Genomic DNA, 25,929 nt, shown 5'->3' on the forward strand with positions numbered 1-25,929 from the left:
TCAGGGCCATGGCCTCTCCACTGTGGCTGCCAGTGCAGGGGCCAGCTAGCACCGATCACAGGGGGTTGACTTGCATGCTGCGAGCAAGCTGGTTTGAGACCCCCCCCAGGTTTGTTTCACATGCAGGCTGCCAAGCAGCCGTGGGCTGGGAACAATCCTGTATCCCCAACTAGCAGCCAGGCGGTGAAAGTCTCCACAACATGCTCTTTGTCCAAAGGCCATGTGTCCTGGTCACATCAGGAGACAGTGGCAGAGCTGGGAATAGAACCCACGACTCCTGGCTCCCCAGCCCCTCCCCCGCTCTAACCACTAGACCCCACTCCGCTCCCAGAGCTGGAGATAGGACCCAGGAATCCTGACTCACAGCTCCCCCCCCCGCCCAGCAGGCTCCACTCTCCTCCAGGAGACAGGAGAACCCAGGAGTCCGGACTCCCGGCCCCACCCAATTCTAACTCGCTAGAGTCGCCTCCTCTCCACAGACCAGGAAAAGAACCCAGGAGTTCTGACTCCCAGCCCCCCTGCTCTAACCACTAGCCCCCACCCCCCTCCCAGGGCTGGGGATAGGACCCAAGAGTCCTGGCTCCCGTTCCTTCGTTCACTTTCCCGGGCAGCGGAGAGCTCCTAGCACAATGGGAAAGGCTGCAGCCTCGCAGAGTGGCCCAGGACTCCTGGGTTCCACGTGCCCTTCCCCCGAAGAGAGGAGAAGCGCCGGGCGGAGGGAAGGTTTTGGGGGAGGAGGAAACAATCTCCGTGGGAGGCGACTGCAACCAGCGCATTGTGCCATGCCCTGGCGCCGGAGGCGCTGCTTTCCCCGGAGCCTGGCAGGGATCCTGCTGTCCCGGGCGTGAGCGGAGCCCCGGGGTCCCCCGCGCTTCCAGGCCATGCAGCGCCGGGCCGTGCAGCCCAGCCCCGGCCCCTGGGGACGGGCTCGGAGTCGCTAGGAGCCCAGCCCGCCGGTCTGGCATGCGGGGTCCCCCCAGCCCTGGGGCTTAGCGGGGGGCGCCGCCATGCGGGGTGCCCGGGATGGGGGGCCGGCGCCGTGGCGGGCGCTGTGCCAGGACAGCCGGGACCCCGAGCGCCAGAAGCACTGGGCCGAGCTCTTCGACCAGCTGGACACCAACAAGGACGGGCGGGTGGACATCAACGAGCTGCGGGAGGGCCTGGCGCGGATGGGCATGAATGCCAGCTCCCAAGCTGAACAGGTAAGGGCGGGACGGGCCCCTGCCACTGGGGGAGCCAGGGGGCTGAGGGTGCCTTCTGGCTGGCAGGGACTGTCACAGCTTCACTGTACAGTGGGGAAACTGAGGCATGGAGTAAGGGGGGGGAGGGACATGCCCAGGGTCATGCAGTGAATCAGTGGCAGGGCTGGGAATAAAACCCAGGAGTTGTGGCTTCCCGCCCCCATTGCTCTAACCCACCAGACGCTCCCTCTCCAAACAGAATAGAACCCAGGAGTTCTGGCTCTCAGCTTCCTCCTGCTCTAAGCACTACAGCCCCCCACCCCAAACTGAGAATAGAACTTAGGAGTTCTGGCCCCCAGCCCCCATTGCTCTAACCCACCAGACTGTTCCCCCTCCAAACAGAATAGAACCCAGGAGTTCTGACCCCCAGCCCCCATTGCTCTAACCCACCAGACTGTTCCCCATCCAAACAGAATAGAACCCAGGAGTTCTGGCTCTCAGCTTCCTCCTGCTCTAAGCACTACAGCCCCCCACCCCAAACTGAGAATAGAACTTAGGAGTTCTGGCCCCCAGCCCCCATTGCTCTAACCCACCAGACTGTTCCCCCTCCAAACAGAATAGAACCCAGGAGTTCTGGCTCCCAGCCCCCATTGCTCTAACCCACCAGACTGTTCCCCATCCAAACGGAATAGAACCCAGGAGTTCTGGCTCCCAGCCCCCATTGCTCTAACCCACCAGACCCCCCCCCCCCCGCCCCTCCAAACTGAGAATAGAACCCAGGAGTTCTGACTCCTAGCTCCCTCCTGCTCTAACCACTAGACCCCACTGCTTCCCATTTTGAGTACCTCCTGAGCCAGATGCTCTGCCCGGGCAGCAGGAGCAACAGGCAGAGCTGGAGAGGGACAGTGACATTGGGAGCTACTCCCCTCTCCTCCCAGCTCCCTTCCTGAGATGGGGCGAGGCAGGAACCCCGCCTCCTCTGTCCCACTGATGTTCAGGGGGCCCCAGTATCTCTCAGCAGTGGGGACTGCTCAGCTGCAGGGCTGGGCTCTCCAGCTGGGAGATGTTGTTTTGACCTCTCCGTGTCAATGCATCCAGGAGAGGATGGGCATTGGGGTCATGGGGTGCAAAGGGGGGACCCTCTTTCCCCTAGCCCCTAAGACTTCGACCCCCTTTGTGCCCTGTTCCAAGGAAGAGGGAGTTATCAGAGTCCCCTCCCCTGGTGGGACAGCGCCCGCCTCTGGGAAGGGACACCTGGGGATCAGTGAGTGGGAAGATCTTGCACGCAAGCAGGGAAATGATTGACTGAGGGCACGTGTACAGAGGCATACACACACTTCAGCCTGCGTGGCAGGCACGAGCTCAAACACGTACACGTGACCACACGTGTGATGGTGTGCACCGACTCAGCTGTATGCACACAAAGACACGTGGGGCGTATGAGCACGCACGCAAGCTGTATGTGAACCGGCGCTCCCATGTATGAGGGACACGCACATGCACGGGTGTTTTCATGGCGGGGGAGGTGAGCCCACACCCACTTGTATATGGACACGCACACCCAGGAGTCCTCCTCTGCTCCCAGAGGTGGGTGTGGAACCCAAGAGTCCTGGAGGCCTCCCATTCCCCTTGCTAGACATTCGTCCAGAAAGTGCTCCCTGAATCATAGAATCATAAAATATCGGGGTTGGAAGGGACCTCAGGAGGGTCTAGTCCAACCCCCTGCTCCAAGCAGGACCAACCCCAACTAAATCATCCCAGCCAGGGCTTTGTCAAGCCTGACCTTGAAAACCTCCAAGGAAGGAGATTCCACCACCTCCCTAGGTAATGCATTCCAGTGCTTCACCACCCTTCTCGTGAAAAAGTTTTTCCTAATATCCAGCCTAAACCTCCCCCACAGAAACTTGAGACCATTGCTCCTCGTTCTGTCATTTGCCACCACTGAGAACAGTCTAGATCCATCCTCTCTGGAACCACCTCTCAGATAGTTGAAAGCAGCTATCAAATCCCCCCTCATTCTTCTCTTCCACAGACTAAACAATCCCAGTTCCCTCAGCCGCTCCTCATAAATCGTGTTGGAACAGTCCCCTAATCTAAACCAGTCCCCTAATCATTTTTGTTGCCCTCCGCTGGACTCTTTCCAGTTTTTCCACATCCTTCTTGTAGTGTGGGGCCCAAAACTGGACACAGGACTCCAGATGAGGCCTCACCAGTGCCGAATAGAGGGGAACAATCACGTCCCTCGATCTGCTGGCCATGCCCCTACTTATACAGCCCCAAATGCCGTTAGCCTTCTTGGCAACAAGGGCACCCTGTTGACTCATATCCAGCTTCTCGTCCACTGTCACCCCTAGGTCCTTTTCTGCAGAACTGCTGCCGAGCCATTCGGTCCCTAGTCTGTAGCGGTGCATGGGATTCTTCCGTCCTAAGTGCAGGACTCTGCACTTGTCCTTGTTGAACCTCATCAGATTTCTTTTGGCCCAATCCTCTAATTTGTTTAGGGCCCTCTGTATCCTATCCCTACCCTCCAGCATATCTACCTCTCCGCCCAGTTTAGTGTCATCTGCAAACTTGCTGAGGGTGCAATCCACGCCACCCCCCAGATCATTAATGAAGATATTGAACAAAACCGGGTATTGTGGGTAATTCAGGGTATTTTGGTCTTTGCTTGGGGTCCCCCTGGCTTTACCCATGGGGGAGGGGGCATTCTACTATCCCACAAACCACAGGAGGGTGTGCAAATGTCCATGTGTACACAGCTGTTCCTGCGTGAGCTTCCTCCTGCATGGCTGCACCCCATCGGTGTGTCTGCCTGTTTCTCCATGTGCAAGCCCGTGTCTGTGCATACACGTGCCCTCGTGCATACATGTGCCCAGGTGCATATGTGCATGCCTGCGTGTGCACCCCTCTGCAGGGGTGCGCCCGTTTCCATGAGTGGGCCTCGACATGCGTGTGCCGCTGTGTCCTCTTGCACATGCGCTTTATGGCCCTGCCTGGTGGTGCCCTCATGCATGCGTGTGCCCATGTGTCCTCAGGCAAGTGTGTGCGTGGTCACGTGCCCCCGTGCAGTCTTGTGTGCTTGCACCCCGTGAATGTGTCTGCGTGTTCATAACCAAGTGCGCGTGCGCTCACGTGCCCCCGTGCATTCACTTCTGTGCCGCTAGACGGCACAATCCGCCAGGCCCAGCCTGCAGCAGCTGGGGGTGGTGAGCACGACTCGGCAGGGCTTTTCCAGCCTGGGTTGACCCTCTGGCCGGCTGAGTCCATTCTGCACCCCCAGTTCTGCCCCCCCAGGCTCCAGCCAATGGGTTCGGCGGGAGTAGCCGTGGACCCCTCTGCTTAGGAAGCCCAGTGTCAGGGGAAACGGAGCTGGGGGGGTTCCGAATGAAACATACAGACAAACATGGGGAGGTATAAATAGGCCATGTCTCCGGCCTTATTTTTAGCCCATTGCTCGTGGCCTCTTTACTATCACAGAACCGCAGAGGATGGGGATCTACTGGATTCCCCGTGCCCCAATCTAGCGCCCGTCCCCAAACCCTGAGTTCTCTCACTAAAGGCTCAAAGAGCATTCTGCCAAACTCACACGGGGAGTTGGTGGCAATGATAGGAATAGAACCCAGGAGTCCTGACTCCCAATCCTTCCCACTTCTCTCCCTGGGCTTGTGACAGAACCCAGGAGTCCTGACTCCCAGCCCCTGGCTCTAACCACTAGCTCGTACTCCCCTCCCAAAGCTGGGAATAGAACCCAGGAGTCCTGACTCCTCATCCCCTTACTCCAAGCCCTGGATTACCTAATTTCCAGCCTGTCTTGATTGCACGTGCCTGGAAATGCCTCACGGAGCAAGTGCCCAAAATATGCCCTCACATCCGCCTCCGCCCGCCACTCGTCTCCTTCTCCCCCTCTCACAGAGAGGCTGGGACGTGCAAGCGAGCCGGACCGGCATGTGGAATGTAAACAGAACAAGCCGAAAATAGGTGGGCCTGATCCAGGCCCGAATAACGAGGGACTTGTGGCAAAGCCAGAGAGGCCAGCGTGGGGCTGTTGGTTCCGGTCACCTGGGCCATGGACCCCTGCCCCACCACAAGGTCCTGGTGGGGTGCGGGGAGAGCACAGAGGGCTCTTATCCAAACCCCACTTCGGACACTGGTGCTTGAGGCCCGGTGGAATCCAGATCCAAACCAAGCCCAATTCTGGAGTCCTGGGCAAGGGGCAGCATGGGTCAGCGGACTGTCTCAGGACCATTGGCTAGAGGAGGGGTGTCTGGAGGCAGGACTCCTGGGTTCTCTTCCTGGCCAAGTCCCCTCCCCACTTTGTGCCTCAGTTTCCCCTGGTGGAAGTGGGGATCCTGGCACTTTGTAGAGCTGGGTTTTGCGGGGGGGGTGGAGACCTCCCCTGTGACGCTGGGAACATTTGGGTTGGCCAGGAGCCAGGTGTGTAAGAGGCGGCCTCAGCCCAGGTACAATAACAACTCTGTCATTGTCAGGGGGAGACATTCCCAGGAGCACACGGCCTTGGCTTTTCCAGCACGGGCCCCGGTCCACCCTCCTGCCCCTGCCTGGTGCTCCCGACGGGTGGGTAACGCCACCCAGCGGGACGGGGGGCGGGGGCAATTCCCTGCAGTTGGCATCCTGGCGCATGGGCATCTGCCCTGCAAACTCTCTCAATTCTATGGAGGCTCGCCTGAGCACCCTTGCACACTCAGCTCACGCACGACCTTGCACACTCGCCCTCCCGCCTACCTGCACTCACACACAGTAACACATGCAACCAATCTGATATTTCCTCGGGGGATACACAGCCTCTCACCACCACCACCCCGCCGGTGTGTGTGTTCTGCCACAAACACACCTTCTCCCACAATCCACGTGTCACACACAGAGGATGCCCCCTTCCCCCTCTAACCACTAGACCCCACTCCCCTCCCAGAGCCAGGCTTAGAACCCAGGAGTCCTGGCTCTCAGCAGTCGAGGTGGGATGTCGGGCAGCAGGTCCGAGGCGTGGGGGGGGGGGGGCCGGCCTGTCCTCACACCCGCTGTCCCCCCAGGAGATCCTGCGCGAGGGCGACACGGACCAGGACGGAGAGCTGGACTTCGAGGAGTTCGTGGGTTACCTGCAGGAGCGAGAGCGAAAGCTGCGGCTCATGTTCCACAGCCTGGACCGCAACAACGATGGTACGCGCCCCCCCCCGCCCCCCCCCCGCCGCCTCCCATCCCTGCGTCCCCTCCCCTGCCCCCACCGCCTCCCGTCCCTGCGTCGCCCTCCCCCCGCCCCCCCAGCCTCCCTTCCCTACGTCCCTTCCCCCCGTCCCCCACAGCCTCCCGTCCCTGCGTCGCCCTCCCCCCGCCCCCCACAGCCTCCCTTCTCTGAGTTCCCTCCCCCTGCCCCCCCACCGCCTCCCTTCCCTGCATCCCTGCCCCCACCCCCTGCCACCCACAGCCTCCCGTCCCTGCTTTCCCTCCCCTGCCCCCCCAGCCTCCCTTCCCTGCCTCCCTTCCCCCCGCCCCCCACAGCCTCCCTTCCCCCCACCTCCCACAGCCTCCCTTCCCTGCGTCCCTTCCCCCGTCCCCCACAGCCTCCCTGGCCCCCCAGCCTCCCTTCCCTGCCTCCCTTCCCCCCGCCCCCCACAGCCTCCCTTCCCCCCGGCCCCCACAGCCTCCCTTCCCTGCGTCCCCTTCCCTGTGTCGCCCTCCCCCCGCCCCCCACAGCCTCCCTTCTCTGAGTTCCCTCCCCCTGCCCCCCCACCGCCTCCCTTCCCTGCATCCCTGCCCCCACCCCCTGCCACCCACAGCCTCCCTTCCCTGCTTTCCCTCCCCTGCCCCCCCAGCCTCCCTTCCCTGCCTCCCTTCCCCCCGTCCCCCACAGCCTCCCTTCCCCCCACCTCCCACAGCCTCCCTTCCCTGCGTCCCTTCCCCCGTCCCCCACAGCCTCCCTGGCCCCCCAGCCTCCCTTCCCTGCCTCCCTTCCCCCCGCCCCCCACAGCCTCCCTTCCCCCCGGCCCCCACAGCCTCCCTTCCCTGCGTCCCCTTCCCTGTGTCGCCCTCCCCCTGCCCCCCACAGCCTCTCTTCCCTGCTTTCCCTCCCCTGCCGCCTCCCTCCCTCTGCCCCCCCAGCCTCCCTTCCCTGCCTCCCTTCCCCCCGCCCCCCACAGCCTCCCTTCCCTGCATCCCTTCCCCCTGTCCCCCACAGCCTCCCTTCCCTGTGTTCCCTTCCCCTGCCCCCCCAGCCTCCCTTCCCTGCCTCCCTTCCCCCTGCCCCCCACAGCCTCCCTTCCCACCACCTCCCACAGCCTCCCTTCCCTGCGTCCCTTCCCCCTGTCCCCCACAGCCTCTCTTCCCTGCGTCCCCTTCCCTGTGTCGCCCTCCCCCTGCCCCCCACAGCCTCCCTTCCCTGCGTCCCCTCCCCTGCCCCCCGCCCCCCACAGCCTCCCTTCTGTGGGTTCCCTCCCCCTGCCCTCTGCCGCCTCGCTTCCCTGCGTCCCTTCCCCCGCCCCGCACAGCCTCCCTTCCCTGTGTTCCCTCCCCTTGCCCCCCACTCCCCTTGCCACCTCCCTTCCCTGCGTCGCCCTCCCCCTGTCCCCCACCCCCCACAGCCTCCCTTCCCTCTGTCGCCCTCCCCCTGTCCCCCACCCCCCACAGCCTCCCTTCCCTGCGTCACCCTCCCGTGCCCCCCCCGCTCCCCTTGCCCCCTTCCTTCCCTGCGTTCCCTCCCCCTGCCCTCTGCCGCCTCCCTTCCCCCTGCCCCCCACAGCCTCCCTTCCCTGCGTTGCCCTCCCCACTGCTGCCCCAACCTCCCCTCCCTCCCCCATTGCCTCCGCCTCCGCTACCTCCCTTCTCCCTCCCTCCATCCCCCTCCCCACTGCTCCCCCAACAGTCCCTCCCCCACTTCCATACCTCCCTCCATCCCCCACCCCACCGCTCCCTCTTCCCCTTCAGTCCCTCCCTCCCATCAGCCCTCCTCTCCCTCTTTCCCCTCCCTTCTTTCCGCTCTTTCTCCCCCCAAGCCCTGCCCTCCTCTGGTCTTCCTCTGGCTTCTCTTCCCCCTGCCCCCCCCCCACTTCTCTCTCTCTCTCTGGCCCCGGTTGCTCCATGCCCTACGCTCAGTGGTGGGGACCAAGATGGCTCGAAGCCTGGGGATCTGGGCTTGGGCTCCTTGCATCTGCTCTCCGTGGCCCCTGCGGGGCAGTGAATCGCCAGGGCACAGAGGAATCCAGCCCCCCCCTGCTCCCCAGGGCCACTGGGCCCCACTCCCCTCATGCGCCCCAGGGCCACCTCGTCATGTCCCCACCCAGTCCCTGACACTGGTCCCGTCTGTCCCCTGGGCATGGGGCTCAGATCCGCCAGCCATGCCAGGGGCCTGGGAGCAGGGTCCATGAGCCAGCTCTGCAGCAGCCGGGTGGACCCCCCCCGTTGAGCAGGGAGGACTCTTCGGGGTCCCCTTTGCACTGCTGGAGGGGCCCGAGGGACAGAGGATCGGGCCTGTCTCGGTCCGTTCCAGCTTCCTTCCCTGATCCCTCAGGCCGTCGCCAGCCGAATCTGACTCCCACGAGCCCCACCCAGGCCCCTGGGTTGCTCCCTCAAGGAGCCCCATTGTGGTTGAAGGGACGATCCTGAATGGGACGGGGCCCGGTGCCAGGCTCCGCACCGCCCGGGGCTGCTCACGTCCCTGTTCACCTTCTAACAGGTGACGAGCCCCTGACGGCAGCCTCCCGATCTTTGCTCATTGTGTCTCCAATGGGAGCGTCCCCTGCCCTGGGAAAGGAGGGGGAGTCTAGTGGTTAGAGCAGGGGGAGCTGGGAGCCAGGGCTCCTGGGTTCTATCCCCAGCTCGGGAGAGGGTCCGTCGGTCTCTGTCTGTCTGTCTCTCTGTCTAGGAGCTTCTTCCCCTCTCGGTTTCAGACCGGTTTCCTGTTGCGTCTGGCCGCTCAGGGGGTGGCAGGTGTCCAAAGCTCCCTGTCGCCTGGGTGAACCAGGGGGTGCTGGGGGATGGGTGCGGAGCCCTGCGTCGATGGGCATGGGTGAGATCTGGCTGCCCTAGAGAGACAGGGTTGAGGGTCAAGTCCAGTTGGGTCTAAGGCCTGAGGCCTCGTGATGAGTGAGATATAAATATGGGGGGCTCGGTTACCTTTGGGTGTAAACCGACAGAGTCCTCTTGAAATCAGTGGAGCGACTCTGCATTTACACTGGTGGTAGTGAGAAGGGAATATGTCCCAGTAAGTCAAGTAGTTAGAGTGGGGGCGGGGCTGGGAGTCAGGACTCCTGGCTTCTATCCCTGGCTCTGGGAGGGTAGTGGGGTCTAGTGGTTAGAGCAGGGAGGTTCTTGGGAACCAGGACTCCTGGGTTCTCTGGGAGCCAGGGCTCCTGTTTCCGGCACCCAATCTCAGTTGAAGGCTTCTGGGCACTACCATAACAACACACACCGTGCCCCTGGCTTACGCGATCTCTTCATCCCCCTCTCGTCCAGGGCCTCCTTGCTGGGACTGCCAGCCCATGGGTCCCTTCGGTGGGGCCCTGGGGTCAGGAGCCGGACTGAGACCCAACCAACTCGGTTCACATGGCGAGGTGGGGGCGAGGGGGGTGCAGGGCGTTAGATTGGAAGCAGCTTCCAGCCTGAGACAGGGATGGATCTGGGCTGGTGCCAGGGAATTAAAGGACTCCCAGCCACTTGATCCCCACCCCCACCTGGCTCTTTTTAACCCCTCCCCTTCCCAGCCAGGAGCTTGGGGGTGGGAGTTTGCCCCCTCCCCGCAGCCCCTATCAAGGATGAAGCTGGAGCCCTCGCTCCCCATTCTGGCCCTTCGGATCGGTCCCCTGGGGTGGGCGCCGGCCCGGGATGGCAAAGGGGGCAGGGATGCTGTGCCGTGTGTGGGCAGCGGGGAGATGAGAAGCAGGCACAGCTGGCGTCACGCCCTGGCAATTTTTAGCCTGGAGGGTGGGTGGCTTTTCAGTTCTCCCTCCGCTGGCGCTGTCAGCTGGGAGAGACACCTTCCAGGGGGTAACCCGGCCACCCAGCCAGTGCCTGCAATGCCCACCGGGGCTAGACAGGGCTACGCAGAGTCAGTGCTTGGCTGGGAGACCTCCAAGGAGCAGGCGATGGTGCTGGGCGCCCCTAAGGGCTGCTTTTCCTCCTGGGTCAGGAATCAGCCAGTCCCTTGGGGGGCGCTCTCCCCGGTAGTCAGTGCTTGCCCCAGCGTGGCCCTAGGGGGCGCTGTGCTGCAGGGTGGGGGTTCGCTAGGGGGCGCTCTCCTCTGGCACTATGTGCTAACCCCAGCGTGGCCCTAGGGGGCGCTGTGCTGCAGGGTGGGGGTTCGCTAGGGGGCGCTCTCCCCTGGCACTCAGTGCTAACCCCAGCGTGGCCCTAGGGGGCGCTGTGCTGCAGGGTGGGGGTTCGCTAGGGGGCGCTCTCCCCTGGCACTCAGTGCGAACCCCAGCGTGGCCCTAGGGGGCGCTGTGCTGCAGGGTGGGTGTTCGCTAGGGGGCGCTCTCCCCTGGCACTCAGTGCGAACCCCAGCGTGGCCCTAGGGGGCGCTGTGCTGCAGGGTGGGGGTTCGCTAGGGGGCGCTCTCCCCTGGCACTCAGTGCGAACCCCAGCGTGGCCCTAGGGGGCGCTGTGCTGCAGGGTGGGTGTTCGCTAGGGGGCGCTCTCCCCTGGCACTATGTGCTAACCCCAGCGTGGCCCTAGGGGGCGCTGTGCTGCAGGGTGGGGGTTCGCTAGGGGGCGCTCTCCCCTGGCACTCAGTGCGAACCCCAGCGTGGCCCTAGGGGGCGCTGTGCTGCAGGGTGGGGGTTCGCTAGGGGGCGCTCTCCCCTGGCACTCAGTGCGAACCCCAGCATGGCCCTAGGGGGCGCTGTGCTGCAGGGTGGGGGTTCGCTAGGGGGCGCTCTCCCCTGGCACTCAGTGCTAACCCCAGCGTGGCCCTAGGGGGCGCTGTGCTGCAGGGTGGGGGTTCGCTAGGGGGCGCTCTCCCCTGGCACTCAGTGTGAACCCCAGAGTGGCCCTAGGGGGCGCTGTGCTGCAGGGTGGGGGTTCGCTAGGGAGCGCTCTCCCCTGGCACTCAGTGCGAACCCCAGCATGGCACTAGGGGGTGCTGTGCTGCAGGGTGGGGGTTCGCTAGGGGGCGCTCTCCTCTGGCACTCAGTGCAAACCCCAGCATGGCCCTAGGGGGTGCTGTGCTGCAGGGTGGGGGCAGCTCTCCTCTCCCAGTGGGGGCTGGCCCCAAAGCCCCAGGAGGAGGTGCTCTGTTACAGCTAAGGTCTGGGCAGCGACTGCAGATTCTGTATCACTTTTGTGAGTGACATGGATATTATTGGCCCCATTCCCTGATTAAATTCCACTGACCTCAGCTCCCCCTTGCAGTTTCTTCTTGGCTCAGGATTATCCTCCGCAGCCCGCCCTGGGCTGCAGTGCAGCGCTGCCGTGTGCTGGCAGGCGGCCGCCACGTCCCACCCCAGAGGTGACCGCGTTGCCAGAGCCGGCTGGAAGCGATCCCTGCGTCTCCCATGTGCGGAAGCACTTGAAGTTGAAAGTCGCTTTAAGATGTTCTCTCACGTTTAGCGACTATGGGAACAGGGATATTAGAACTGGTGAGAGACTGAGATCTTGAGTAGGTACTAATTATCGGTCTTGTTACCATGGCGTCTGTGCGCCTCACAAACCCCATCGTCCTGATGGGGGGAAACTGAGGCACACAGCACTACAGGAGTCTGTAGCAGAGCAGTGAATTGAACTCAGCTCTGCCAGGTCCCAGGCTAGTGCTCTAACCCCTAGGCCACCCTTCCCGCCTATTTAGGGGGGTGAGGGATGGATGGGGATAGGTTAGCTCTCGTCTCTCTGGTTCAGGGGTTACTGGGATAGTATTGGATGGATGAATGATCTTGGGATGGGAGTGGCAGAGGGTGGGTGGATGGAAGGATGGGGCTGGCACAGGATGGGTGGATGGGGCCGGCAGAGGGTGGGTGGATGATACCACGGCAAAGCAGACAGCTCCGAGCCCTCTGTCTGTGCCCCATGCCACGCAGACCGAGAACTTCCTAGGGCCGGATCCCCCACCGTCCCCTCCCTGCGCTCTGCGCCGGCTGCTCCATGCCCCTGGGATCTCAGCCCTTCCCACGCTGGGCTCCATGCCGCCGGCTGGACTCAGCCGCTGAGAGGCCACGTCCCCAGCCTCTAGCTAAGGGCCTGGCAAGGAAATCAGCTGGGGATTAATGCTAAGGACCTTAGTTCTCCGAACTGAACTGAGCCCCTTATGTAGGAGGCCCCTCCTGGCCAGCACGTGGAGGTGGCTCACGGAGGCCTGCGGCTGTTTGATCTTGGGGATCCCTGCCCAGGTGGGGGTGAGGGGCCCTGAACCAAAGCCTCCCTGGGCTCCACCGAGCATGTGCACAGGGTGGCTGGCTCCTGTTAGCACTGGGAGAGGGGGTGGGTGTAAACATGCCAGACCCATCAGCTGCCCCTCTGCCTCACCTGGCAGAGCATTGCGTTGGCAGAGCTGGCAGCTGCAAGTGCTGGGCCCTGGGCTGTGCTCAGCTGGGACAGCAGCAGGTGGTTGCCCACGCGGGTGGCTTGGGGAGGCGCCAGCCGATCGATCAGGGTGGCTTTAATCTCTGCACCAGGGTGACCAGTGAAGAGCTGCACCCAGATAAATACATTTCTCTCCACTTTCCCCTCTGTTCCCTTTTTCCTTCTCTTCCTCCGTTTTCCCGTACCCCTCCTCCTTCTTTCCCTAGGGAAGGTGTTTTCTCAGTGATTCTCCATCCCCCCGCTCCCCCCACACTCTTTCATTTTCTTTTTCTCTCACTCTTTCTTCCAGATAGGATTTACTTTGATTTGCCCTCCCCTCAGTCCCATTCCCTCTTTGGCCTCCCCTCTGGGCTCACCCTCCACCTTGGATCGCTCTTCCACCCCGCACAGAGTGGGGCCCGCCGGGCAGGACGCAGCTGGGGGTGCACATGGAGAGAGGGGGCACACACTTGCACAGATGCACGTGCGTGCACAGAGATGGGGGTCTGCTCGGATGTCTCACCGTGCAGGGCCAGAGACACCCCCGTGTTCACACGCCTTGGGCCCGCACACGCCCATGCCCACATGCATGCACGGCCCCACGTGCCCCCCCCCCGCAAATCCAGACCTCACACCGGGAGCCCAGCTGCCCCTCCCTCCCTGCCCCCATTGGCGCTCCCACCCGCTTGTGACCCCCTAAAGATGCCAGCTGCTGAGCCCAGGGCAGACTGGGGCTGGGGCTCTGGGGGCTGAGGCAGGGCTGGGTGAGTGCCCCCAGCCCCGTTCCTCCCCCTCTGGGCAGACCTGGTGCTTTTAGGAGCTCCCAGCCCCTTGCAAGTTCACTGGCTGCAGCCTGGATTGGCCCCTCCCCGGCTGTCCCCCCACCCAGCCCCCCCACCCCACCCCTCTCTTCCAGGTGGGACGCCAGCACCCCCTTCTGGGGAGCTTGTTGCGGGAACCTAAGTGTTGGATAGGCAGATTCCTCTCCCCGCTCCCTATTATGGCATGCACCCCCAAACCTATCCTGCCCCCCCCCCAGCCATCCCGGCCCCAGCTCTGCTCGCTGATCTCCCTGGGCATGCAGCGTGGGGGGGATGGGATGTAGAAACAGCTCCCCGCACCTTGTCGGCCCCCCCACCTACTATTCTGTTGATGCCCCCTGTGTGCAGCTCTATAGCCCAGTAGGACCCCCCTCCCGGCCCCACCTGAATCCACCCCCCGCCCCACTGTCCCTGCTGACCTGCATGGTCCCTGTGCTTGTGCCCCAGGCCACATCGACGTGTCCGAGATCCAGCAGACATTCCACAGCCTCGGAGTCTACATCTCTCTGCAGCAGGCAGAGAAAATCCTTCAAAGGTGAGACCAGGGGCCCCCAAACTGCCCCCCCCGGCTGTACGCCCCCCAACCCTGCCCTGCTGTCTGCTCGCAACTCCAGTGAGATCAGCCTCAGCTCTGCCAAACAAGCTGCATTCGTTACTGCTGCAGTCTAGTGGGGTAGAGTAGGGGGGCAGCTGGGAGCCAGGACTCCCCAGCTCTGGGAGGTGAGCAGGGTTTAGTGGGTAGAGCAGGGGGCTGGGTTCCCGGACTCCTGGGTTCTCTCCCCAGCCCTGGGAGGTGAGCAGAGTTCAGTGGGTAGAGTATGGGGGCTGGGTTCCCGGACTCCTGGGTTCTCTCCCCAGCTCTGGGAGGTGAACAGGGTTCAGTGGGTAGAGTATGGGGGCACAGGGTGCCAGGACTCCTGGGTTCTACTCTCAGCTCTAGGAGGGGAGTGGGGTCTAGTGGATAGAGCAGGGGGGCTGGGTTCCCGGACTCCTGGGTTCTATTCCCAGCTCTGCCACTGATTCACAGGGGGGAGTAGTTCTGTACTTCAGCTGCCCCTGCCTGTGACTTGGGGATAATAAAACCTGCTTCCCCCACCCCCCACTCGGCGGGGGTCTCGGTGGCTGAGCATCTGCACAGCTACCTGGGTCCCTGGGCTGGTGGGGGCTGGTACAGGCCAGCGAGGGGGGCGGGGGACAGGGCATCTGAACCGACCCTCACCTTGGGCGCGGCTGTTGTCTGCCTGGCAGCATGGACAAAGACGGCACCATGACCATCGACTGGCATGAGTGGAGAGACCACTTCATCCTCAACCCACTGGAGAACATGGAGGAGGTCGTCCACTACTGGAAGCACTCCATGGTGAGGTGGGGCTAGGGCCGGTCCTCGGCCGGGAGCCCAGACTCTTCTTCCCAGCTGGGAGCTCCCGGCCGGTCCCGGGAGACCCCCAGGTACCCCTCACTGCCCAGCCAATGCGCTCCATCAATGCGCCCGTTCGTATCTCCACCGGGAACTAGGCCGAGACCCACCGGCTCGTGTCCCCAACCTGGGGGTGCCCGGCTGGGCTGGAATAGGACCAGCAACCCGGATCCCAGCTGTTGGAGAGACAGAAGAGGGGCTAGGAATCCAGACTGCTGGGTTTTATTCCTGGCTCTGGGAGGAGAATCTAGTGGTTACAGCAGGGGGCTGGGAGCAGGACTCCTGGGTTCTCTCCCCAGCTCTGGGAGGGGAGTCTAGTAGTTAGAGCAGGGGGCTGGGAGCAGGACTCCTGGGTTCTCTCCCCAGCTCTGGGAGGGGAGTCTAGAGTTAGAGCAGGGGGCTGGGAGCAGGACTCCTGGGTTCTCTCCCCAGCTCTGGGAGGGGAGTCTAGAGTTAGAGCAGGGGGCTGGGAGCAGGACTCCTGGGTTCTCTCCCCAGCTCTGGGAGGGGAGTCTAGTAGTTAGAGCAGGGGGCTGGGAGCAGGACTCCTGGGTTTTCTCCCCAGCTCTGGGAGGGAACTGGGGTCTAGTGAGTTAGGGCAAGGTGGGGTGGAGGGGCAGGTGGCAGTCAGGACTCCTGGGTTCTATTCCTGCCACCAAGGTGCTGAGCGGCGGCAGAGGGGACCAGCCCAACGCATCCCAGTCCGCCGAAGAGCTCAATGACTCAGACTGAGCAGCCCCCCTACCCCCACCTTCTCCCCCAGGGAGTCGTGACCTAACCCATCCCTTTGTCCCATCCCTGATCCAAGGGGGCAACAGCCCCCTTCTTAGCAGGTGCCTGGAGGCCAGGGCAGCTGGGAGGAGGCCAGTGCCGGGAGTTGGAAGGGCTGTTTCTCTTCCTGGGCTAATCTCAGCTGGCAATCAGCAAACAGGCTGCGATATATTTAACCCTGATTTACGGGCGGTGGAGGGGAGTGGATAGCTCCAGCGTTGGCACTGAAGGCTGGGACTCAGGAGTCCTCGGTTCTGTCTCCAGCTTCAGGAGAGGAGTGGAGTCCAGTGGTTACAGCGGGGGGGGCTGGGAGTCAGGACTCCTGGGTTCTATTCCTTGGCTTTGGGAGCTGAGGAGTGGAGTCCAGCAGTTACAGTGGGGGGGCTGGAAGTCAGGACTCCTGGGCTTTCTTCTTGACCTTGGGCAAGTCCCTGCCCCTCCCTGTGCCTCAGTTTCCCCCTCCCCATAAAGGCAAACGGCAGGATGAGCTAGAGGGCAAAGTTCTGTCCAAGTCCCTCCTCCACCGCAGAGCCCCCTAATCTCATTAGAGGGATTTCTAGGAGGCTTTATTGCCTGCCCTGCCCTCCACACCCACTCTCACCTTCCTCCGCTCGCCCTGCCATGGAGGAACCTTCATCAGCTGCAGGGGATCCGGCTGGAGCGTGCCCCACCATGCTCCACAGGGCCGCTCTCGGGGGGCTCCCGAGGCTCCAGGAGCTGGCCGGGCTGTGGGAGGCTGAGCAGAGACGCCCCCAGGGCTTGGAGTCTATCCTGGGTGATCCCCAACGGGTAGGACATGTGGCTAGTCATCCGCAACTCAGTCCATCCCCCACTTCCTGCCAGCTGGAGTCATTAAACAACACCTGCGTGCTGGGAGGCAGGACTCCTGGGTCCCCAGCTCTGGGAGGGGAGTGGTGTCTGGTGGTTAGAGCAGGGGGCTGAGAGCCAGGACTCCTGGGTTCTATCCCTGGCTCTGGGAAGGGAGTGGGGTCTAGGGGGTTAGAGCAGGGAGAGGTTAGAATTCAGGGTTCTATTCCCAGCTCTGCCACTGTCTCCATGTGTGACGCTGGCCAGGTCTGTGCCTCAGTTTCCCCATCTGTATAACGGCGGTGACACCCTACCATTGCGAGGCGCTTGGCAATCCTCCTTGACACGGGACTCCGTCAATAGGAAGCAGCATTCTTAGGGCTCCAGCCACAGGGCTGTCTCAGGGGCTTTGCACACCTGAATTTTTAATCCTACCAGAGCGGGGCTCCGAGCCTGGTGCGGGCTGCATGGCTCTCGGCGTTCGTGGGCTCCCTCGACATGTGAGCCCAACGGGTGGTGCCCGGAGGAGACTCCTGGCACGCGGCGATAGAGATGGCTTAAATCCTAAACCTGGCTCCCCCAAGAGAGGAGTAGGCTTGCGCCTCATGTAGGCTACTAGTCAGTGCCTGGCTTTGGAGTCCAGCAGCATGGGGGAGGAAGCCACTGGCCACGGCGGACCCATTTCCTGCTGCTCAGAGGTGCCGAGCCCCGTAACTCATGCCGGAGCTGCAGTCCAGCCACGGATTTCCCTGCCACCCTGGCCCCACCAGTTGCCCCGTGGGGTCCTGGCAGGAGGAGCCCCACTCACTCGCCTCCCTTGGGGCTGTGAGACATAATGAACGGCCAAGCTAATGAAACCCAACCTTGGACAAGCTGCAAGGCTAGCGTGAGGTCAGATTAGGTGGTGCAGCCCGGATGGTGTCGGGGGTAGGGGGAGAATTTCCCACTAGGGGGCCGGGTGCAGGTTCCGTTCCTGGCTCTATCGCTGGCCTGTTTGGTGACCTAGGGCAAATCACTTCTGCCTCCCCCCGCACCCTGTGTGCCTCAGTTTCCCCACCTGTAAAAGGGGGGTAAATGTTACTGATTTCCCTTGTGAAGCGCTTTGAGGTCAGCTGATAACAGCCAGGGGGTGCTGTTGTTTGGGGGTTTCCTTCCAGGGCTTTGCACTGTCCTTGGGGTTCTGGTTCTGATCCGCTCGTCTCTCCCGGCAGGTCCTGGACATCGGCGAATGCCTTACCGTCCCTGACGAATTCTCCGAGAAGGAGAAGAAGACGGGGATGTGGTGGAAGCAGCTGCTCGCGGGCGCCATGGCTGGGGCCGTCTCCAGAACCGTAACCGCCCCGCTGGACCGGCTTAAAGTTTTCATGCAGGTAAGTAATAAAAGGCTCCCAACTCATTGCTCGGGCCGTGGCTATAGGGAAGTGGGCATTATGTACCTGAATAGTCTGACCCTGCAGTGACGCCCATGGGCATTTGCGTGGGGTGGAATGTAGCAGCAGCTGGGCATTGATCGGTACAGCGGGGCTGCCCCCCCCAGGGGGTGCCACAAATGCACCCCATAATTCTGCATGAAGTTCTGGGGCACCCCATCTCCAAAAGGACATGGCAGAAGGAGAGGGGGTTTGGAGATGGGCAGTGAGACCGATCGGGGGGCCTCACCCCGGAGGTGGCTGCATTTCAGCACTGAACGTGCAGGCTCGGTGCAACATTGCTGTGCAGGTGTTAACCAGCTGCCGTGCCCCACCCCAGAGGTGGCCGCATTCCGTGAGGCCGGGGTTCCTAACGAGGCTGGGCATCCAGCCCCTCCAAGGCGGGGCACCCTCCCCGGGCACTGATGCTGCTACACTTCTGGCGCAGGTTCACGCCTCCAAGACCAACAACATGAACGTGTTTGGGGGGCTGAAAGGCATGATCCAGGAGGGGGGCGTCCGCTCGCTCTGGCGCGGCAATGGGATCAATGTGCTGAAGATCGCTCCTGAGTCTGCCATCAAGTTCATGGCCTATGAGCAGGTGGGTGCCGGGGGCCTGGAGCCCCGCGGGGAGGAGTACAGATACAGAGATGTCAGGGCGTCTACACTCCCCTCCTCGAGCTAAGGAGAGAACCCAGGAGTCCTGAGTCCCAGCCCCCCTAGTCTAACCCACTAGACCCCACTCCCCTCCCAGAGCTGGGGACAGAACCCAGGAATCCTGGATCACAGTCTCCAAGCTCATCCAAATGCAGACAACTTCCCCCCACCCCCCAGAATATCTTTCCCGTGGGACTACAGCCTGGGACCCCATGGTACGACCCAGCACCTGCCTTTGCCCACTAAAAGGTGGGGCGTGGATCGCAAACTGGAAAATGCCTTCAGGGCACAGGCGATTGATCTGCTGTTTCTCATCCCAGATCAAGCGGGCGATTCGTGGGCAGCAGGAGACGCTGCGGGTGCAAGAAAGATTTGTGGCCGGCTCGCTGGCCGGTGCCACTGCGCAGACGATCATCTATCCCATGGAGGTAAGGCCGCCCCGTGGACGCCGAGCCACCTCTAGGGGGCACCAATCCAGGGTTTGCATCCAGTGCGGTAGCTACAGCCTGGCCTCCTTGAAAGCTCCCCTGTCCTGTATGAAAGCAGGGACTTTGCGGTGATATCAGAGGAATGGTTAAGGCACGGGCCTGCCATTCAAGAGACCCGAATTCAGGTCCTAGCTCTGCTACTGACTGGCCGTGTGACCTTGGGCACGCCCCCCAGCCTCCCTGCCTCAGTTTCCCTAGCTGTCCAATGGGGTAATAGCAGCGTGAGCAGCACCCTGCCTGAAGACCCTGAAGATTGGGAAAGGCCAGAGACTGCGGTAACGGGATAAGTACAGACTCGTGTTTGGGGGGGTTGCAAGGCATGATCCAGGAGGGGGGCGTCTGCTGGCTGTGAGGGACTCGGTAGGGGGCACTCTCTCTCGGACTAGGCACTGGAGAGTGCTGTACTCCGGGGGAGCAGGTGCCCAGCGCCAGTGCTGATCCAGCTGTGGCACTGGGCGGTGCTGTGCTGTGGGAGGGCGCTCCGTAGGGGGCGCTCTCTCCTCACGGTCAGTGCAGCACTAGGGGGTGCTATGCTGTGCTTTAGGGGCTCAAGAGGGGGAGCTCTCCCCTTGCAATCAGTGCTGACATGCCCAGCATGAGGCCCCGGGGGAAAGTGCCTTTCACGTGAGCTGTACGATCTCAGGCTTGCGTGCCCATGATGGTAAATAGCCCTTGAAGCTCCTTATAGAAATGGCTATCGGGACATTAGCACATGCCCAAGCCAGATCCGAGCTTGAGAAATGCCGTTCTCCCTCCCTCAGTCCTTCCGGTGATTCCTTATTCCAGTCCTAAGCTACTCTGTCAAACAGGTTTCCTGCCCCACCCCAGAGGTAGCTACATTTCTGTACCGGCTGAGCCATTGCTATGCGGTTAGCCCGTGGCTGTGCCCCACCCCAGATGCAGCTGCATTTGTGTGGCGGGCAAGGGCCGCTTGCCGTTTTCGCTATCCTGAATGAATCCGGTCCCCCAGGTGCTGAAGACCCGGCTGACCCTGCGGAAGACGGGTCAATACTCGGGGATGGCCGACTGTGCTAAGAAGATCCTGCAGAAGGAGGGAATCCGGGCCTTTTACAAGGGCTACCTGCCCAATGTGCTAGGCATCATCCCCTACGCTGGCATCGACCTGGCTATCTACGAGGTCAGGGCCCGCGGGGCCACAGGCCTGCAAATGAGGTGGAGGGGGTGGAGTCTGTTTGCCAATAGGCTCCTCCCCCACCGTTGGGTGTCAGGGTCTGAGAGCTTAGCGTGGGCACATCTGTCACACGCTGGAGTCCTGACTTCCAGGCCCCACTTCTGCTCTAACCACTAGACCCCACTCCCCTCCCAGAGCTGGGCGTGGAACCCAGGAGTCCTGACTCCCAGCCCCCCTGCTGTAATCACTAGACCTCATTCCCCTCCCAGAGCTGGGGGTGGATCCCAGGAGTCCTGACTCCCAGCCCCCCTGCTCTAACCACTAGACCCCATTCCCCTCCCAGAGCTGGGGGTGGATCCCAGGAGTCCTCACTGCCAATCCCGCTGCAGCCCCCCATCCCTTGCAACTCCCATCCCGCTGCTGTAGCCTGGCATCCATCCACCCCTTCGTCAGGTCTCCTCTCCTCCCTCCTGTAGACGCTGAAGAACATGTGGCTTCAGAAGTACAGCAAGAACACAGCGGACCCCGGCATCCTGGTGCTCCTGGCCTGCGGGACGATGTCCAGCACCTGCGGGCAGATAGCCAGCTACCCCCTGGCCTTGGTGAGGACCCGGATGCAAGCCCAAGGTGAGATCGGGGGACATGCACTGAGTGAGGGATGCCCTTGGGGGGGCTGGGGCAGTGGCCCAGAAACCTCGGGGATGGGCGTGGCCTAAGGACTCTGAAAGCAGAGGAGATTTCTGCATCCCAGGGCAGGACCCATGAGCTGTGCAGCTGACCCAGGTGCATTATGGGCTAGGAGAACTAGTGGTCCAATCCCCATGGGCCAGCAGACCAGGCAGCCAGGGTGGTTGGGGGACCAGCCCCTGTTCTGGGCTCCCTGCTTCCCGGCCTGGGGCCTTGACTAGTGGAGAGACGGGGTCTTCCCGTGCTCAGCCCTCCCCGCCCCTCCCCACAGCACTTCCCCTGGACCAGCGCCTGGGGGCAGATCCATGGGGCAAGGAGCGAGTGGGAGTTCAGTGCGGGTCAGCTGCAGCACGAGAACGAGCTGTCCCTGTGCAGCGTTGCTGTGCCCAGCTGTTGTGCCTCACCCCAGAGGCAGCTGCATTTCCATGCTGGGCAAGCCATCCCTGGGGCATATTGCTGCGTACCCAGCTGCTGGGGCCCTCTGCCTGGCTCCCTGTGTCAACAAGAGCAGCCTTGGGGCTGCTCTAACTCATGCTTCGCCCCGTGGGCCCTGGGGAGCAGAGAATAGCAGTAGCACGGCATGCTCTGGAAATGCCCCCAAGCCACCTGCTGCATGGGGGCCTGGGAGCAGGGCTGGGGAAAGCCCCCTAAAAGCTGGGGGGGAAAGTCCCCTCCACAGGGAGATTTTTGAGGTCCCCCCCCCCCCATTCCCCCATAGCCTGAGTGTAACTGAGCCTCAGGCCGTGCTGGTGGGGGTGACAGTGAGTGGCAGGAAGTGACCGGGACCCCTTCTCCCCCCAGCCTCCATCGAGGGCGCCCCGCAGCCCACCATGCTGGGCCTCTTCAAGCACATCCTGTCGCGGGAGGGGGTGCTGGGCCTGTACCGGGGCATCGCCCCCAACTTCATGAAAGTGATCCCGGCCGTCAGCATCAGCTACGTGGTCTACGAGAACATGAAGCAGGTGCTGGGCGTGACGTCCAGATGAACCCGCCGGCCTGGCGGGGCACGGATGCCCCTGCCCCATGGCTTGCCCCCTGCCCCCTCGCTGCACTTTGGAAGCTGACGGAGCAGGATCTGGGCCGGTGGGGGCTCCGGATCCAGGAGCGTTAAGAGGGACGCTGAGAGGTCTCAGCTACACCCCCCCACACACACACCCCTCCTCCGATGCAGCGGGGCTGAGCCGGTCCAGAGGACCAAATCCAGGAGCAACCCGGGGGCGTTGCCTCTGAGCGTGCCCGGAAAGGGGAACCCCTCGCCCCACCTCTGCCACTCAGAGCATGGCTGCTGGGGGCACCCTTTGCCAGGAGGTGTGGGGGCTAGGAGCAGACCCGGGGCATTGGGGGCGGTGGGGAGGGGATTAATACAAGGCTCACGTTTTGGCTAATTTTAGTTTGAGACTTGACAAGCTTCCCCCCCCCCCCACTCCAGCCCCCAGCTCTGCTTAAGGGGGCATCGCTCCTGGAAGCACATGACACGTGCACAGCCCCGTTCCCTGCATGCTACGGCCTGGGGCATGGCATGTTTCCTGCACTGGGGGCTTTGCTGCCCCCCTCCTGCCCCCCAAGCACTCGCTGAGACAGCACGGTCAGGAGATCCCAGGGGAAACTCTTCCAATCAGCACTGCCACTGGATTCCAGGGGAGACTCCTCCAATCAGCATCCCCTGACTCACTACTGACACTGGATCCCGCGGGAGAATCCCTCCAATCAGCACCAACACTGGATCCCAATGGAGAGTCCTCCACTAGCCACTCTCCCCCCCGCCCCCCCAAGATACAGGACTCTAGGGGAATCCTTCTAGAAGGACTCACCGACATAGTGATCCCACTGGGGGTCCCCTCCTGTAGAGAGGGTCACCCCCCAAGTAGCGTTACCAGAGCCCAGCTGGACCCCCCTGCAACTCCCCCCAGCCCAGGCACTGCACCGGATCCCCCAAGGGGCTGCAGCCTAAAACACACGTGCGTGTGCATGGACCTTGCAAAAGGGGGAGGCCACATGTGACTTGCCTGGGGGGCTACCTTGAAATCAGGGCTAGCTCCAGCTTTTCCTCCATGGCCACCCATTGTCTCTCTCTGCCCCTGCCAAGGCAGGGGAGACCTGGCACTGGTAGCCTCTTCCCCTATCTGGGGGAAGCCCGGCAGCCTCAGAGGTCTCCCCTCCACACACCAAGCAGATCTCCCTCTGCGCACCAGGGGAGACCCACTGGCCTCCTGGGGCCATGGGGCAGTGGTTGAGGCAGGGCGCCGCCCTGGCACAATGGACAGGCTAAAAGCCGAGTGGTGTGGGCACGGCCCCACTGCGGGGCGGGACGTGGAGTGAGCCACACAACGTCCCCTGGCCAGGGTGGGGTGGGATGCAGTGAGGGCTTGTGGCCCCAGTGTAGCCAAGCCCAGCCCGTGGGTTACCCCAGGGCAATGTTGCCAGGGCAGATGGGGGTGAAATTCCACCCAAGCAAGGGGCAGTGCTGGGCATGTGCAGACCAGCTGCTGTGACATATCCTATCCAGCAGGGGGCAGCATGGCATGCGCACAGCTGCCCTCCTACACCCACCCCTCTCTCCACACAAGCACGCACACGAGCCGCTCTGACATATCCCATCCAGCAGAGGGCAGCGTTCTTCAGCCCCAGTGGGTCCCCTGCCACTCGCAGCACGTAGGAGTGACAGGCCGGCCAGCAGGGGGCAGCGTTTAACACACACACGCTGCTCCCCCCCCCCCCCCCCCGGCCCCAACCTTGGGCCGAGGTGCCATTCTAACCTGCAGGGGGCAGCTTCACCCAGCTGCATGCGCACTGCCCCCGCGTATACATACTTGAGCACATGTGAAATTCCATCCACTAGGGGGCAGCACCCCCACCCCTCTCTTCAGCTCCCCTAGGGGGCGCCCCGGGGCACCCACCACGGAAAGCGTCGGCCTCTTTTGCACAGGGAGGGTTTTAACTCTGGCCCCTTACGGACTCTGCCTGGTTTTCTGTGGCCCATGTGGAGGCCCCACCCCGCAGGTACCGAGGCAGGGGATTGCACCCCCCGCCACCCCACGCCAGGAAGGGTGGATCCCACAGACAGAATATTCTTGTGTTATGATTTTGCATCGGGGTTTTCGGTAGAGCGCCCGCCTGCGGGCTCCCCGGCCGTTTCTTTGCAATGGCTCTGCTGGGATCCGCTTGGATCCCTTTCACCAGGTTCCGAGCTGCAATCTCTTCCCCGCCTCTGCGGCAGCAGCAGTCACCATCTCGACCCTCTAGCAGCTCCCTCCTCCCCCCCCCCGTCCCCCCCAGACCTTGGACGCAGACATTTTTCCGCATCAGTCCTTGGCCGGCCTGCCCCTCTCCTGTCCTGCTGACGCCAGCTCAGAGCCAAGGCCCTGGGGGAGGGGGAGTTACAGAGCCCTTTAGTCCTGCGAGGGTGTCCTCGACTCCCTGGTGGAAGGGGGCCCCTAGAGAAGATCATAAGAGCGGCCATACTGGGTCAGCCCTATGGCCCATCTACCCCGGTGTCCTGTCTTCTGACAGTGGCCAGTGCCAGGTGCTTCAGAGGGAACGAACACAACCGAGTGGTTAGCGAGTGATCCAGCTCCAGGCCTCAGTGCTTAATTTGCAATGAAAGAGGTGCCCGCGGTCAAGCAAAAATTTTGTTTTTACTTTCATAACTGACGCAGCAAGCCCAGGGGGGCCGGGGCTCTGAACGGCCGAGCCCTGGCACAAATTGAGCACTGTCAGTTGTCCAGTCTCTGCTTCTGGCAGCCAGGACTGAGCGGGGTGTGGGATTGATTTGTGTTTGGAGGGGGGGCATCAGTGGGGTGAGCTCCCCCAGTAAAACCAGAGAAGAAGTCTGGGCGTAACACCCCTCCCTCTGCCCCCCGAGCTGAGTCATTGGCTGGGACCAAACCTGGGACTGATGCAGGCCCCTCTGCTAATTAAGCCAAAGGACTGTTTTGCTCACTCGCAATAGCTGACTCCTGAGCAGCCATACAAAATCTGACCACTAGAGAGCAACAGAGAGACTGTTCGCCTGGAGGCACCCCCAAGCAATATTTGCAGAGCCTGGGGGGGTGCAGCGACTGGGGGGGGCTGGGCGTCAGGAAGGAGTCCCCCTCCTTCCTCTGAGAGTGTGGGGCTGTTTATGGGCAGGCTGTAGGGAGGGGCCTGCTTCCAGAACGTAAGAGCAAGTGCTGAGCAGCTGAGGACTGGGGAAGTTGTGACACGGGTGGGGAAGGAGCCCATTTGGGGTGGTGCGGGGGGAGCGAGACACTGCAAACTCCTGGCACTGTTTGAAGCTTATTATTATTGCTTTAATCTTATTTAATTCCCCCCTTGCCCGCTCGAGGTTCGCGTGATGAGAGGCACAAAGGGTTAAGGAGATAGTAGGGGGCAGAGGCAGGTTCTTGGAGGGGGCAGAAACAGCCCCTCCCAGTGTGGGGCAGAAGAATAACAGCCCTCCCCCGGTGTGGGGCAAACAGGCTTCCCAAAGGGCAATTGGTCCCTCTCCAGTAGGAGGCGCTGTGAGCACCTGGGGCGGGGCAGAGTTCGAGTTTTGCCATCCTAGCATTTCCCCTTGGAGCTGAGGACACCTGACCCCATCCGGAGCCAGCAGCTTTGCTCCGTGGTGCCTTGCGGGGTGGCCAGTAACCGGTGGGAAGAGCACGACGCTCGCCCCATCTCAGCGGGGCCTGGCGCTGCCCCGCGCCCGCCTGCCAATGTGCTGGCTGCAGGGCTGGCTGGTAGGCCCGACTCTGCGCCCGGGGGGCTGCCACGTCAAAGGGAAAAAAGAGCTAATAAAGTTTTTTAAACTTTCCTCCTTGTTCTGTCTCTGGAGGGAGCTGGGGGGATTTTAATGGGAGTGAGGGGCTGGGATAGCTCCGTGCACCACATCAGCCAGGCTCCCCCACAGGGGCAGGCTCCACCCCCTCGGCCAGATGTATGAGCCACAGCCACCAGGGCACCCGAGTGGGTGGGCCTCTCCCAGCTGCCATGGCTAGGAGGACAGAGCATTGCAGCCGCATGGCTGTGGAACAACCCGCTCTAGTAGCCTCAGAGGCCTAGGTGTGACTCCCGGCTCTGCC

At 62.5% G+C, this 25,929-nt stretch overlaps 1 protein-coding gene across 1 annotated transcript; it reads left to right on the forward strand.

Annotated features, from left to right (window-relative positions):
- The first annotated feature begins 773 nt into the window (after positions 1 to 773).
- SLC25A23 (solute carrier family 25 member 23) lies at positions 774 to 25,660 on the forward strand. Its single transcript, XM_048831855.2, has 10 exons — positions 774 to 1,202; positions 6,230 to 6,356; positions 13,949 to 14,036; positions 14,750 to 14,861; positions 17,708 to 17,866; positions 18,354 to 18,506; positions 18,883 to 18,990; positions 20,021 to 20,188; positions 20,659 to 20,809; positions 21,671 to 25,660. The coding sequence occupies exons 1-10, from the start codon at positions 1,008 to 1,010 to the stop codon at positions 21,853 to 21,855; spliced, it is 1,446 nt and encodes a 481-aa protein (XP_048687812.2). The 5' UTR covers positions 774 to 1,007; the 3' UTR covers positions 21,856 to 25,660.
- The last annotated feature ends 269 nt before the right edge of the window (positions 25,661 to 25,929 follow it).

Source organism: Caretta caretta, chromosome 20 (assembly GCF_965140235.1).
Source record: "Caretta caretta isolate rCarCar2 chromosome 20, rCarCar1.hap1, whole genome shotgun sequence".
In the NCBI taxonomy this organism is placed as follows: domain Eukaryota; kingdom Metazoa; phylum Chordata; order Testudines; family Cheloniidae; genus Caretta; species Caretta caretta.

Excerpts from the sequence above, each read along its gene's own strand:
- SLC25A23 (XM_048831855.2), top strand. The coding sequence starts at position 1,008 with ATGCGGGGTGCCCGGGATGGGGGGCCGGCGCCGTGGCGGGCGCTGTGC. Across the intron at positions 14,862-17,707 it reads ACTACTGGAAGCACTCCATG|GTCCTGGACATCGGCGAATG; the intron begins GTGAGGTGGGGC and ends CTCTCCCGGCAG. Across the intron at positions 20,189-20,658 it reads TCGACCTGGCTATCTACGAG|ACGCTGAAGAACATGTGGCT; the intron begins GTCAGGGCCCGC and ends TCCCTCCTGTAG.